The 14,426-nt window shown below is 40.4% G+C and overlaps 1 protein-coding gene across 1 annotated transcript in view; it reads right to left on the bottom strand.

Annotated features, from left to right (window-relative positions):
- Positions 1-646: 646 nt before the first annotated feature.
- met (MET proto-oncogene, receptor tyrosine kinase) overlaps positions 647-14,426 on the bottom strand; it is a 65,831-nt gene continuing 52,051 nt past the window's right edge. The window contains exons 13-21 of the mRNA XM_005938349.3: positions 13,208-13,361; positions 12,533-12,667; positions 11,237-11,515; positions 8,665-8,745; positions 6,366-6,547; positions 6,139-6,248; positions 5,717-5,882; positions 5,492-5,628; positions 647-3,816 (exon numbers count right to left, since the gene is read on the bottom strand). Of these exons, the coding sequence (XP_005938411.1) occupies positions 3,537-3,816; positions 5,492-5,628; positions 5,717-5,882; positions 6,139-6,248; positions 6,366-6,547; positions 8,665-8,745; positions 11,237-11,515; positions 12,533-12,667; positions 13,208-13,361 (1,524 nt within the window). The 3' untranslated portion in view covers positions 647-3,536. The remainder of the gene's footprint in view (positions 3,817-5,491; positions 5,629-5,716; positions 5,883-6,138; positions 6,249-6,365; positions 6,548-8,664; positions 8,746-11,236; positions 11,516-12,532; positions 12,668-13,207; positions 13,362-14,426) is intronic.

The following is a 14,426-nucleotide window of genomic DNA, read 5'->3' as shown; positions in this document are numbered from 1 at the left end:
ATCGAATTTACTTTTGTCAAACACCAGCAACAACCTTTTCATCTCTTGAAGATGCTCCTGAAGAGGTTTGTGACTCTTGGACTGAGACTATTTGCTGTGTAACGGCACAAAACTACCCAGTCCTGAAAGTCAAGCTGTCACCTCAGTTAGACAGAGAGAGAGAAGGGGGAAAGTCTAGACTAGGTATATAAAATGAGTGAAAGAAAAGAGGGAAGCTAGAGTTGAGGGGTCAGAGGTCACCTACAGGCAGTGGAAACAAAAAAGGGTGAATGTCAGAACAAAGGCAGTAATTGAAGGCAGGCACTGTATCACTCTCACACAGTTTGAGAACAACTATTCTGTCTGTGCCTAACTAAGGATCATTTAAAAAAAACAAACTTCAAACAGGTTTTCTCAAATATGCGTACAGTGTGTGATTTCACCAACAATACCTTTATTGTTCATTGTGGAAGCATTTTTGACTCAGTAGCAGCTGCATGTTGGCTACATATGGAAAGTATGATGCAGCAGTACCCTGCGTAGTAATTACAGTTCTCTATGGCTGTTTTATGTTCACCTCAAAGGATGGTTTGTTCAGTAAAAAAAAAAAAAAAAAAAGCATGGCCAACTCAACGGTAAGCAAAGGACGTAAAGAAGAGTAAATGAATTCTGATAATATAGCTTTATTACACTGACAGAATTCAACTGACATTACATAGGAACATGTACCTTCAGGATTTTTTGTATAGACGAATTCACACACACACACACACACACACACACACACACACACACACACACACACACACACACACACACACACACACACACACACACACACAGAACAGACAATGTTAAAAACAAACAAAGCATCAGAAAATCACATGATCTAAGAGACAGCAGTCTTTGAGTTTTGTGAGGCGGCTCCAGTTTGTACAACATTCTATATCGTTTTCAAGATGATTTACCAGCAATGAAGCTAAACGAGCATCCACACAGACCCACAACGAATCCACACGTCTCTGTCTGTATTTACCTAACGGCAGTGGTTCATATACAAGTGGTTTTAATCATTGTTTGTGGCATGATTCACTCACCCCTGGTCACCCCAGCGAAGAAGAGGCTCATCATCAATACAAAAATATAGTACAGCAATTTTCTTGTCATAGCAAACATTCATAACTGTCCATTAATGGCCCAATCATATCAGCAGCCATTCAGATTTTTTTTTTAAACAACAACGTACAAGCAAAAAACAGAAATCTGCTACATATAGCAATGTTAAAATGGACACTGACCGCATGAGTGAAGTTTTAGCCCATTGGTGACAAATTACTCGAAGTGAGAGCTAACCAATTAAAAATCAAACTGCTGCATTTCTGACAATCTGGTTTTCTTTTTTCAGGAAACCATTTAATTCCATTAATTTCAGCACACTGTATAACTCAAACTTACTTAAGTTATATATTCCAGTATAATACAAAAAGAAGTCATTTCTCATTATATAATAGTCATCACAAATGTCACCACTTGGATTTAGGGACTTGAGTAAATTACAATGGCAAACTGATGCAGCAATAAGTTTTTATACATTTATGAATATGTTTCCCTGCCTACATCATATTACCTTGGCTAACTGGCACATTCAAACAAAACATTTAAAATAGTGTTAGCCCAGCCTCTGTCCAGGCTGTACCCTGCCTCTTGCTCTAGCTGGCAGAGAAGCTTTGAGGCAGGTACCAATGTTCAATGCTGCTGTTCATATATATATATATATATATATACAGAATGCTCAGAAATACAACCTAAAGATATAATACTGGGGCTGTTGTTGTTGTTGTGTATTCCACAAACACAACTTGCACAGAGACAAAACCCGACTATTTCTTGAGCTGCGATGCTACTCTGCTACATATCCTGCACAGTGTGGTGAGAGAACTGCATCTCCGAACCCATGCTCTCCAGAATAAACAGAAAGAAAAGGATGAAAATTTTCTACAATTCTTCAAGTATCTTGTTCTTGCATTACAGACTGTAAAAAAACAAAACAAAAAACCCCCAATTTATACTGGGTTCTACACAGCAATACCAATATGTTGGTAATAAGCTAATATTAGCTTATAACATCGGTCCAGCATCATATTGGTCTGACTCCAATTTGTATATTGTGCTGAAATGAATAGAAGTAAATGGAATGAAATATCAAACCCTATCACATGCTTCTCAGAAAGTCTAAATTGTACATCATTTGTAGTCAAGAGGCAACAGATTTTTTCAAATACACGGGTAGGGTTGTTAAACATCAAAACAGAGCGATCATAAAAGAATATACAGCGGTCAGTTACAGTCAGATAAAATGACAGTCCTGTTTTGAGGCCAGACAAACACAGGGACTCTTTGAAGTGCGATAACTTGAGATTCTTCAGAGCACAACAAAAATTTTAAAAGTTATTCAAGGGATCAAAATATGAGCTTTGATTGAATGAATTAAATGTGAGATAAAAAACCTTGTGGCTGCGAACCCGTTTTATCAGCTACACTGTACATAGTTTTTCTGTCAATAAAATGCAAGCCGTACGAAACAGATGCTCGACATACAGTAAGCAACAACAACAAAACTCCCTGGACTTGCACGGTTCTCATTTATTACTCTTACTTCCAAGAAAACATCAAAGTGAGCTGCATTTTTATTTATTTATTTTTTGATATATAAGTTTCAAGTTGGAAAAAAAAAGGCTTTTATTTCACCACCAGAAACATCTGGGGATTCCCCACAGGTGAAACACATTTCTGAAAGGGGAATTTTTACCCATCAGAAAGCTAGTGGTCCAAAGACAATTACACAAATAAAGCATCCAGTGATCTGCACACAGGCAGCAGAATTTGTACACATCCCACTGTACACTTACACACTGCCACTAACCTCCAGTATGCCTCAGTTTACACACCCGAGGCAGAAAACCCATCAGAGCACAGGCTAGATTGTCTCTCAGGTAACATGAAGTCATGTTTACGGTTTGTGGAGGTGTGACTTTTATATATAACATGACTACGTGGCCATTTGTCACTCATTCACATTACAGATGCAGTAAAGGTCTGAGCCACATCCACTCATTGAAGCACATGCCACCCACAGAGGAGTAGAAAGCTACCCTGGTTTGTGTGTGGGTGCATCAGTCACTGAGATGTGCTTCTGCGATGGCCGTTTTGTCTACCGGAAATCTCCAAGGAGGCATTGTAGTTGTCTTGTACACGATGGAGGACGTTTGACCTCTTGCTCCTCTGGGTCAATGAAAGGTCAGAAAAGATTGACAAAAGTTGAAAAGGTCAGCCCTAAAGTTCTTGGAGGCCACTGTCATTTGGTGACGCTTGAGAAGGTCAAAGGGCCACAATCAATGCACAGTGAGTGAAAGGTCTGTTTTCCCTCAGCATGCAGTGTCCAGTGTTTGGCAAATACATACAGTAGTTCTCAAACAGAGTCTTCATCACCTCACCTTTTCTTCCTTGCTTCATCCCTCCTTCCGAGTCTCATCCATCATCCGCTCCCTTTTCCCTTTTCAGGTGCAGCAGTCTTGGGCCACCTGACAGAAGAGTGGGGAGCGGGATGGCAGGGAAGTGGATGTTGAAGGCTCAGAGGAGGATGAGGAGGAGGAAACGGTGGAGGAGAGGAGGGAGGGGTAGGGGCTCATCTTGTCTATGTTGACGTACGTGGTGTTGAGCAGGACGTAGTGCTCGCCGCTGAAACTGGAGAAGATGGCAGAGATGCGGGAAACCAGCTCAGAGAATGAGGGCCGTCGTTCAGGCTTTGGGTGCCAACACTCGATCATGACCGTGTAGCTAAAAGCAGAGAAGAGAGACATTAAATCATGATGAAGGCAGGACATTACCATGTGGTTACACCTGTACACTGTACAGTGATTTGGCAAAATGTTTTAAATGTCAAAAGCTAGCATCTGAGATGTAGAGTGTAAAGACTTAAAAGCTGCTGTATTGATGTGGGTATATTATATGTAATTGCTCCTCTCTAAGAAGTCTTTGTTTATGTGGCTTCTGAAATAACTTGCACAGCAGTAGAGCCTGACTGATTCAGGATTTCTAGGGTGAAAAGAAATCTATGTATGTATGTTTGTTATATGTATAAGCTATGTGATGGACAAGACATCAAAACAGCCCACAGGACCTTTCTGATTGTTTTTATTTATACATATGTCTGTAAGAGGCCAAAATTCACTCATAATATCCGCCATGATATGATGTAATGGTTGGGCTCTACAAAAGAGGAAAATTAATTTACACTAATTGGAGACAAATGCTTACTTTACAAATTCTCTAAAGTTGTTTTATTTTTTTTTTTTGAAGAAGTGCCAATTTAGAAAACCAGTGTATGAGGGCAGCCCAAAAAAATTGCGCAAACACAAACACTTAGTGATTGTTCTGTACCGAGTCTGATTGCTGTTTATTTATGTCCATTAGCGACGAGGCATTTCTTTCTACAAACACAAGAGGTGAATTCTTGGTCACGGGAAACGTGAACTGTGTAGCCCCTGCTACAAAAAAAGCATTAGAAGGTGTTTGTAATGTTTGATATTTCTGTAATATAAATAGATATTATAAACACATCTTTTTGGGCGGACAAATCACGTGATCTGTTGTTATGTGGCCCAGCAAATAAGTGGTGGGCTCCCAGCAATCCTAGCAGTTTAGTCAGTTCTGGAGATCTTGAATGTGACTTTGGTTAAGTTATTGCATATTTTTTCTTGGTGTAATGACTTTATTTCTTATATTGTAGCTCTAAAATATCCATTTTTATTATTTTGCACCAAAGCAAAATAACCATAAAACCCCCCCAAAACAATTTAATGTTAAGACTTCAGGAACTAACACCTCCTTATTAACGAGTCTGCCATAATCTGGGACCCAAAACATCCTGTGAACACTCGTGGATGAAACATTGCACAAATATTTGCAGATGTGCATCATCTCCTGACGTCTGTTTAATTTATAGCTTGGGAAATTTGGGCCTCTGCCTCCTCACCTGAACACTCCCATTCCCCTCTAACGTCCACACACACTATGCACCTTATGATGTTATCTGGGATGTATGAGATCATTCTTGGCATTTGCTTCACAGGCCAGAGTTTAATGGATAAGAGCAAGTGTTAAGTGAGCTTCGCTGAAAATGACTGAGTTTAATAAAAAAAAAAAAAAAAAAGGATTTTCTTTTGTTATTTTAAGAGTTTCAGGTAAGTTTGCTTGAAACAGTCTAAACAGTCCTGGTTTGACAAGTGATTGGCAGCAGTTCCAATGTGAACTGTTCCAAAGAAAACTGGAAAAAGAGAAAAGGTTTTCTTAACACTTCCAGTAACTCTTTCACTAATGGGTCAGCACTTTACATACCACAGCAACAAGTGCTCAGCAATCAGAATCAAGAAGCCTTTAGAAAAGAAATGTTGTACTCGCACTGGTTTTCCATTTAAATTAACTTCTGCATACTGTATGTGCGCACACTCACAGGGCATCAGGGCAGAACTCGGGCTGCAGCAGCCTCCTCCCCTGCAGGAGGAACACCGTGATGTCGAAGGAGTTCACATCAGAATACGGCGGAGCTCCGCGGGTCATGAGTTCCCATAGCAATACGCCAAAAGACCACTACATGGAGAGAGTTTCATTGTTATCCCTTTAATGACATACTTGTTGTTCTGATGTAAACAGTTAAACACTGCTAAAAAGTCCTCACCACGTCTGATTTGGTGGTAAACTTGTGCGTCTGCAGACTCTCCAGAGCCATCCATTTAACGGGGAGCTTGACTCCACTCTTGTTGTGAACGCTGTAATACTCTTTGTCATAAACATCTCTGGCCAGGCCGAAGTCTGCCACCTTTACTGTGTAGCTCTCATCCAGCCTGTCGGGGAAAACAGGAAATGCCTTTTTTACTTCATTTTAACAATTAACTTATTACTATACTAATTATAGTATTATAGTACTATTTTCTTTGACTATTTTCTACTTGCCATTGTTATAAGGTACTTATTCTACTCTTTATTGCTCTCTTGATTCTGTCTCTTCCCACCTGTATTTACTTCTATTTTCTGCTGTGTTGTGCCTTTTTATATTTAAAACACCATCACTTGATGCTAAATGAGTAAATGCCAGCTCACATGCAGTTCCTGGCAGCCAGGTCTCGGTGGACAAACTTCTTGCTGGCCAGATACTCCATCCCTCTGGCCACCTGCAGCCCAAAGCCCATCAGGTCCTTAACTGTTGGGTTCTGGAAGAATCAATTACAGTCACCTTGTTGCACATCATCAAACTTGTGAAATGTGTCTTGAAATGAACTAAAGTTCTGGTGCAGAAATTTGCAACATGCTTATATGTGGGCCCTTACATGTCCCTCATCACGGATGAAGTTGCGCAGGTCGCCGTGTTTCATATACGGAAGAACCACCAGGGGTGAGCCCTCTGGTGGAAGGCAGATACCCAACAGGGAGAGAACGTTGGGGTGGCTGAAGTCCTTCATGATGATCCCCTCCTTCAGGAACTGAGACACCTCTTCCAAGTCTGTGATGCCTGATAAGAAAAAAATAAGTTGACATCATTTTCATGTTAGCTTAGTTAGTTTTTGACTTTTATCATGAAACATTTCTAAAATTCCCCCCGTAAAGTCAAAATAAAATACAGTTAAAGGGGACCTATTATGGTTTTCTTTTTTAAATTATGAATACAGCCGTTCATCCCCACCCATCTTATGATCAACCCTTCTGTTTTAACTGGGCAGCCAATGAGAAGAAAGTTGGCTTAAGGGGAGAGGAGCTAAAATAGCTTACTTCACACTAAAAACGTGAATTTAGTTGCTGCATCAAGGCCCAGAATAAAATAAAAAGATTAAGGGGCTGAATTGGCCCTCTTTAAATGTTTTCTTTGTTTATGAACATTTGACATTTGGAAACTGGCAGGAATGATAATTGTATGATAAGGTGCAACTCTCCTGTCATGATTTCAGTGGGAAGCCCTTCCTTAGATACCTTTGGGGAAAGAGAATGCTGATAGAAACCCATCTAAGAAAACACCCTCCCTGAAGATTCACCCCAGACTTGACCCATTCCCATTTGCCAATTGCATCCCTGCTTCTGGTGTCTTGCACTTTAGCCCTGCTGACTTTGCTATAATCTAGTTAGAAATGGAAGCTCTTTAGCCTTCAGCTGAGGTTAGACCCCAAAGGCAGAAAGAGAAGACATTTGATTTCAGTTTTGATTCTCAAGTTTTTCTGTGAGGAGAATGTCTCTATTACATAAACTACTCGTGCTTGTCATAGAACATATTTGCCATTCAACTAGATATCATAGTAACAGCTACATTAAGATAAAGGAATCAGTTTAAGCTACTGACTGCAACAAAATTGAATTGCACGTTCACTACAATTGTCCTACCACTGAAAATTATCCTACTACCTCTTATCCTACCATCCTACTGTGGTTTGTGTCCCCCAGCAGCTGCACAGGTCCTTTCCCCATATTGTTCCTGCATCAATCTCCCTTGCTGCAACTGACAGGTTACACGATTAGCCGGGACCCTAATGCTGTCCTCACTATCGAATGCTCATTCATCACCATCATTTCAAGCCTGAAAAGGATTCAGGCTTCTGATGAGATGAGATCTTTAATGCCATTGGGAGCACGGTGATATCATACAATAAGTATGCAATATAATATAACTAGATGAATGATTGAATAACTGTAGCTGGATGCAAATCCGTTTTGACAACAACAGTGTCTTTAGTCTGTGTGTGCCGGGTGAAGGAGGGGTCATGATGCATTTTAACCAGGGAAGCCTCAGTTTGCACACACCTGACTCTTATTTATTAATTACATTTACTTGGAGTGAGATTTTCAGAGTGAGACACATGGTTATGCTCCTTGGAGCACTCCAATGGCATTTGTTTACATACTGTACATATTTTCTGAATTAGGCTCTTGAGGCCTAAATATTGGGTTAAAAGTCACAAAAGTGGTTGTCTTTTTACCTGGATAAAGCACTGTGATAACTTTGAGCGAACCCATAAGCTGGTTGGGAGCAGGTTAAACTACTCTATCCAAACTCTGTGTCATATTGTCAGAGAGTGTATTAATTAGGTGATGCAGAAGATTGATCCGGAGTCCATCTGCTTCAAAATTTAACATTGTGCATTCAGAGGTGTTCTTCTTGGTTGTAACGAGTGGTTATTTGAGTTATTGTTGCCTCAGCTTGAAGCAATCTGGCCCTTCTTTTCTGACTTCTGACAACAAAATGACATTTTCCCCACCTCCCCATTGTTTCTTTTTTGGTTCATTCACTGAAAAGGTTGTGTAGTTGCTGATTACACATTTGCATTAATGAGCAGCAGAGGTATTCCTAATGAAGTGGTTTTGGTGTATATGTGTGTATTTGTATATAAGTTCATTGAAATGCAGGCACCTTATTCAAGCTTAAGGATAGCTGATAAAGAACAGTAACGGTGAGGTGAGAAACAGTAGCATTGGTTTAATCATTTAAAAAATGTGCAATTAAATATTTCACTTATCACTGTTGGAAAGAAAACACTATAGAAAGAAATAAAAAAACTGAAAGACCCTCCACCCGCCAAAAAACACCATCAAACACCGCTAAAACCAAAGCTAACACATTGATGAAAAAAAACCTGTACTTACGGTTCAGGGACTTGACGGCACAGTGTAGCTTCTGCCCGTCTGGCTCAAGCAGCGTTCCGTGAAAAACACAGCCGAAATGGCCTGCAGGTTACAACACGACGTACAGCATTAGTCAGTCATCATCGGGGAAATGAAAACCTCGTGTTTAAACCTGTAAAGGACTAACAAATTGCACTTCTTTACCCCACACAAATGACAGTGATAAATGGGATGCAACACTTTCAGGTCCAATGACAATAGGATCCAGCTGTGATGGAGGCCACACCATTAGTGGTAATAGATCTGTTACCACTGTGCCATAAAACAATGATTTAATCACAAACTTGGCTAGAAAACAGTTAAGAGTTTGTTAAGGTCATGCTTCTATAATGGGTTACTGGAACCCTTGAGGCCCAAGCTGACATAAAATTTGACGATCCTACTTTTCACCGTGACTCAGAAACATAACAAAAGCATGAAGGTGAAATTTGGCGGTCCATCAAAGCAAACTGAGACAAGCAGATTCCAATTGCTTGCGCGCGTGTCTGTGAATGTAATTTAGGTCAGATATTCTGCTTCATGGCTTGATGTACTCATAGATTCAGTCGGTAAACCGCAGTTTCTAAATCTTACCCATAAATGGACACCCCCCACCCCAACTAAATTAGCCACTTAGCATTCATCGATCAATGAATATCATGGTTTAAATAAGCCTTTGTCTCGAAAGAATGATTTTAGCCATGTGCGCCCTCTTAATCGGCCTCACAGCAGTACCAGGAATAACAAACATGTCTGTCCTCTGCATACATACAAAAATGAAATTTTGGTGCAACAGCATCGAGGTGATTTGATTGATCCATGGAGAAAAAAAAAAAAGAAGAAATAGCCTCTCTCGTGTGTTTCACACTCGAAACAGCAAATTCACCATCACACTAAACCTTAGACCTCCAAGTAACTCAGTATTCATTAGTACCCCGTATAAGCTCATAACCAGTGCCAAACCCACTTGAGTTATTATACATTTTATTGAATTATAACTCTGCTTTAAGACATGAAGGCCTGCCCCAGACGGGGAGGGGTGCAGGAATTAAATAAGCGCGGCGTGCTTCTATCACGTCCTTGCAGATGGCTGGTGTTGGATTACAACTCTCAACAATGGATCCTGGGAATACTAGCTGTGAACAAATCATCCTACGCCACTTTGAAAAACTCCAGCCACCAAATCCAGACTTCAGGGGATAATTCAGCCAAGGGGGCAGAGGGCTGTTGTGGGTGACACAGAGGGGTTTGGGTCTTTTTCTCCTCTTGAAACTGAATTTGATCTGCGACTGTGAGCCGCCTACTTAAATGTCACCATGTGAAGTGATTTTGTGTCTGCATGTCAGGGTTGCGGTTTGATAATGCAGGCAATTAAAACCTTTGTGGGTAACTTTAACTTTTGTATAGCTTAACATAAATCCTAAATATATTCTTGCGTTACAACAACCACAATCTTGAAAATTGCTCATAATTTTTTTTTTACAGTATTATTTCTCTATTTCAGAAAAACAGGTTTAAGTTACACATGTGTATAGAAATGTTGAGATTGGTGAATGCTAAATGGACTGTGATGTCTATACGCTGATGGAACATAAAGGTAAATAAACACATCTCAATAGAAGACAACCTTGAACCTTACTAAAAAAGTATACATAGATGCAATAGAGTGAATGTTTTATAACAGAGCTAATTGGAGAGTGGTGTAATGGTGCAGTGGTTAGCACTCTCACAGCAAAAGGCTTCTGTGTCTGGACCTAAAAGTAAAGTAAAGTAATGAAACGTAATGTAGAGCTGAGTATATATATAACATAATGGAACTTAGCTAAATGGAACATAGCCTATTGTAACGTACCGTGGCGTAATGTAATGTAGCATAAGGTAACATAGCGTAGCGTAATGGATGTAACATAACAAAATGTAAATCCAAAACTGTTCAGTTCTTGTTACGACTGACAAAAACAAGTCAATCTCCACAAACTTCCTGTTAAAAGAACCACATAATACAAATTTAGATTGTGTTACTTTGGCTGTGTTCATCTTGTATATATCTGGGTGTTAATTTGTGACCGACCACAAAGGCATAGCAAATGGATTGATTTTTATGCCTCGAGTCCAGATACTTTTTTATTTTCTCTATAAATGCAAACTGACACTGGACCAAGACTGCGAGATTATAAACACTGGCGCTGTTTTGAGGTCAATTTAATCACCCTTGTATTGTGTATATTATATATAGTGTGCACTATTTCATCAGAGTGCACAATTTAGGCATGCTGTACAACACTAACAACAGTTCATTTTGATTTCAGGTTAGTGCTTTTGGTGAGTACTTAATTATCACTGCATTTTTGAATGGTCACAATGATAATGCATGCTCATTTCCAGCTGCGGAAAACAGCTGAAATGAATCAATCTATCATTGTTTTTCCTTCCCTTGCATCAATGCAAGGAAAGGAACACATCCTTTATGTGTTCATTAAAAGATTTGACACAGCAGTTTGCACTAGATCTTCATACACAACAGTTTCTACACAATGAAATGTTTGCTTCTCACCTCTGCCGATGACCTGGTTGAGATGGAGAAGCAGCCGCTCCCTGGCGATCACCACGTGCTGCACTTCAGTCAGTAGGTCTGGGTGGAGGCAGGATGGGTCGATGTGGACCGGCGCCATTAGCAGGGGTGATACCAAATCGCCATCCATCCCCATTCCCATCCCCAGACCCATCCCTATCCCACCTCCTAAGGCACCCAGTCTGGGAGACAGCAGTTCCCCATTGCCCCCATAAATAGGAGGAGCTGCTCGGCATGTCTCGGGCCTGTCGGTGCCCTGATCTGGAGAAGCAAGGGACATGTTAGGGTCAGAGGTCAGTGACTGTATCAGCAGTGCCTCGAGATGTCAAATTGCAATATATGATCAGAGAAGGATGGCTATGAAGGCAGAAAGAAACTTAACACTGTAATTGAGGTCGACAGAGGAGGAAAAACAAAGGTTTTCTTCGATGATTATAGTAGAAGGAAAATTAATTCTAAACTACCCACATTTTATTTAAAAGCCAGAACAAAAAACAGCCAAACGGAGTGGACACAGCTGTTAAGCTCAGCTACTGATCCTACAACCAAACCTCCTACAACCTGTCCCTGCGGGCAAGCTTTAGTTCATTAGTAAGTCTATCTTCTTAGATTTTAAGCCTTTCAAGTCACATTTTAGCAGCTGGAAAATAACTTTGACCATGACACTAAATATCATGATACAAGCCTCTCACAGCCTGAGGATGCAAACTGAGAGAACAAAAAACACAGTTTTAGAACCACAGTTTTGCCTGGTGGTCAACAACTCTACAATCATCCACCAATTGTGTTGGCTGTGTGTTAGAAACAGGCCATGGTGACAGATTAAGAAAATGATAATTGCTTAAAATTAATGTGTTTGGAATGGTAATCTGTATCATGATAATACTTTTAAATTATTTGATTTTTATAGATAATAACTAATCAAATCAAATGCATTATCAAAGAATCAATCACAAACCAACAGAGAGATGACATAGCTCTTTAGAGCTCTTTAGTCTTTTTATTTCGGGAGATTTGACACAAATGGTTAATTACCTGTCTGTTTCTAGTGCTACAAAGGAAGCGTTTCTGCGGAGCAATAAAATGCTTCCTTGAAATGGACAAAAGTGCTTAATTCATCAAGGCAAGGGTTGTTAATTCACAGCATGTACAGTAAGGCATGCATGGCTAGCATTAGCGTTTAGCCCCACGGTGAGGGAAGCAGAGTAGATAGGAGGGAGAAAGGTGGAGTAGGAGAAGAGGTTGACAGGTGGGGAGGGGCTTATCTGGTTGACGTACCCTCCAGCAGGGTTGTTCTATAGTCGACTGACTCGTGGGAGACCATTTCGTTAGTGGGGCTGACACTCCTCGCGTTAGCCAACCTGTCCAGATGCTGGATGTGACCCCGGCCATCATACCACACCTCAGACAGATCTAGAGACAAAGGGCAACGGGATGTAGAAAATGTAATGGAAAATTCAGTGGAATGGAAGGACGAGGAAGGACAGAAGAAGAGTAAAGATGGGTGTGTGGGGGTGGGTGGACAGGAGGGAGGTAGAGACGAATTACTGAGAAAGGCGAAGCATTTCCACCAGTGCGCCCCTCAGACAAACTTTTAAACGTCAAACCGACCAGGCAAAATGAAACCCAGCAGACACACATGCACACAGGTTAGAAGAAACACAGTGAAGTTCATTTGCAATTATGAATGTATTATATATGCAAATTATTAACACTTTTCTTAAATCATTGGTGAGCTGCTGCAATCTAATCAAACATTTTCAAGGAAAATGGCATTCTGGTCATTTACGGTAATAAACTGTCCGGATTTGTGAGTACATGTCATAATTAAAATAACATTTTGGAGCAGATAACCTTAAAAATAATGGTGTTATACCATTTCCAGGGATATCAAATGGCTCTAAGCCTCAAAACCCAGAGTGTCGTGGGCTCTGTGACCCTCTTTGGTCTTACCATCAATGTGTTTGTTCTTCTTCCACATCAGCAGCGATCCCAGCAGCAGCAACAGCAGGCTGACGCACACGCAGCCCACAACGAGGCCCGTGTAGTCCTGCTCCTGTGCCAGCGTCACCTTGCCAAGATGTCTGATGGAGTCTGCCTGACGCCACTGAAAATGGTTCATGGGATAAACAATATGATCAAACTGTCACTCACTAGAGGCCCCACTTTGTGCACTTTGTTTACTTTAAACAGTTTACACTTAATTAATTTAAAACTTTCTAATAAATATTACTTTCAGTATGACAATTAAAGTAGACATTTTTCCTCAAACAGTTACATGCTGGAAGAATGATGTAGCAGCGTTGGTGAGCAGCAGTGTTACCACTGTAAGTGTAATCGAGTTCCTGACATATCAAATTGGAGACAGGGCTCATTATGCATAGTTTTTGTATGAATACAGCCTTTCTCACCATGTCTCAAGTTATCTTCCTGAAATAGCCTTGCAGCCCTTGCTCTATTGACAAATAGTTTTGCATTTATGTCATCATAAGAAGCAGGCATGTGTTTTCTCTTGTGTTGGCTCTGCTCTTTACTCTTTTGGGGTTTATTAACACACCTGACCATGAGGTTGACGAGCATTTTAAACGATAATTAAGTACCACTGGGTTGACTGATTTCCTGTACACGTTTTCACAGTTCTAGCAATTGCTTGAGGTAGCACCTCATTGTTCTGTGTTTCTACGACAAAGTGGGACCATTTAGGTCTTCGAAGGATGCTTTTACTGTATTTCTTAGTTTAAAAGAAACTTTAAATGACCTGGGAGTGCTGTGATTACTTGAGCTGTAAGTGATACACTTCTTCAGAGTAACAACCTAACAAAAGATGAAAAAACTCATGACCTCTGCAGCCCAACACTGCTGGTGTGTGTGGACTGGAAACCACTGAAGGATCTGCTTCTAAATGTTAAATATGATCCCTCATCTTAAGCTTATTACAAATTAACTTTCCTACAGCTGCATAGGGTCATTTTTCTAATACTTATAGACTGCACTATGGTGTCTGTAGGAAGAAGCTTGAATAATAATGACTATCATAGCAGACATGATACATATGCTATGTCATGCATGCATATATGGCCATGCATGCCACAAAAGCTTTTAAAAACGTGAAGCTGGCACTCAGACACACACACACACACACACACACACACACACACACACACACACACAC

The sequence above is a fragment of the Haplochromis burtoni genome, unplaced genomic scaffold, assembly GCF_018398535.1.
Source record: "Haplochromis burtoni strain Fernald_Lab_line unplaced genomic scaffold, NCSU_Asbu1 Contig_248, whole genome shotgun sequence".
NCBI classification, from domain to species: Eukaryota; Metazoa; Chordata; class Actinopteri; order Cichliformes; family Cichlidae; genus Haplochromis; species Haplochromis burtoni.
Note: the sequence above shows the minus strand (reverse complement) of the source record. Positions and strands in the feature narration are given on the sequence as shown.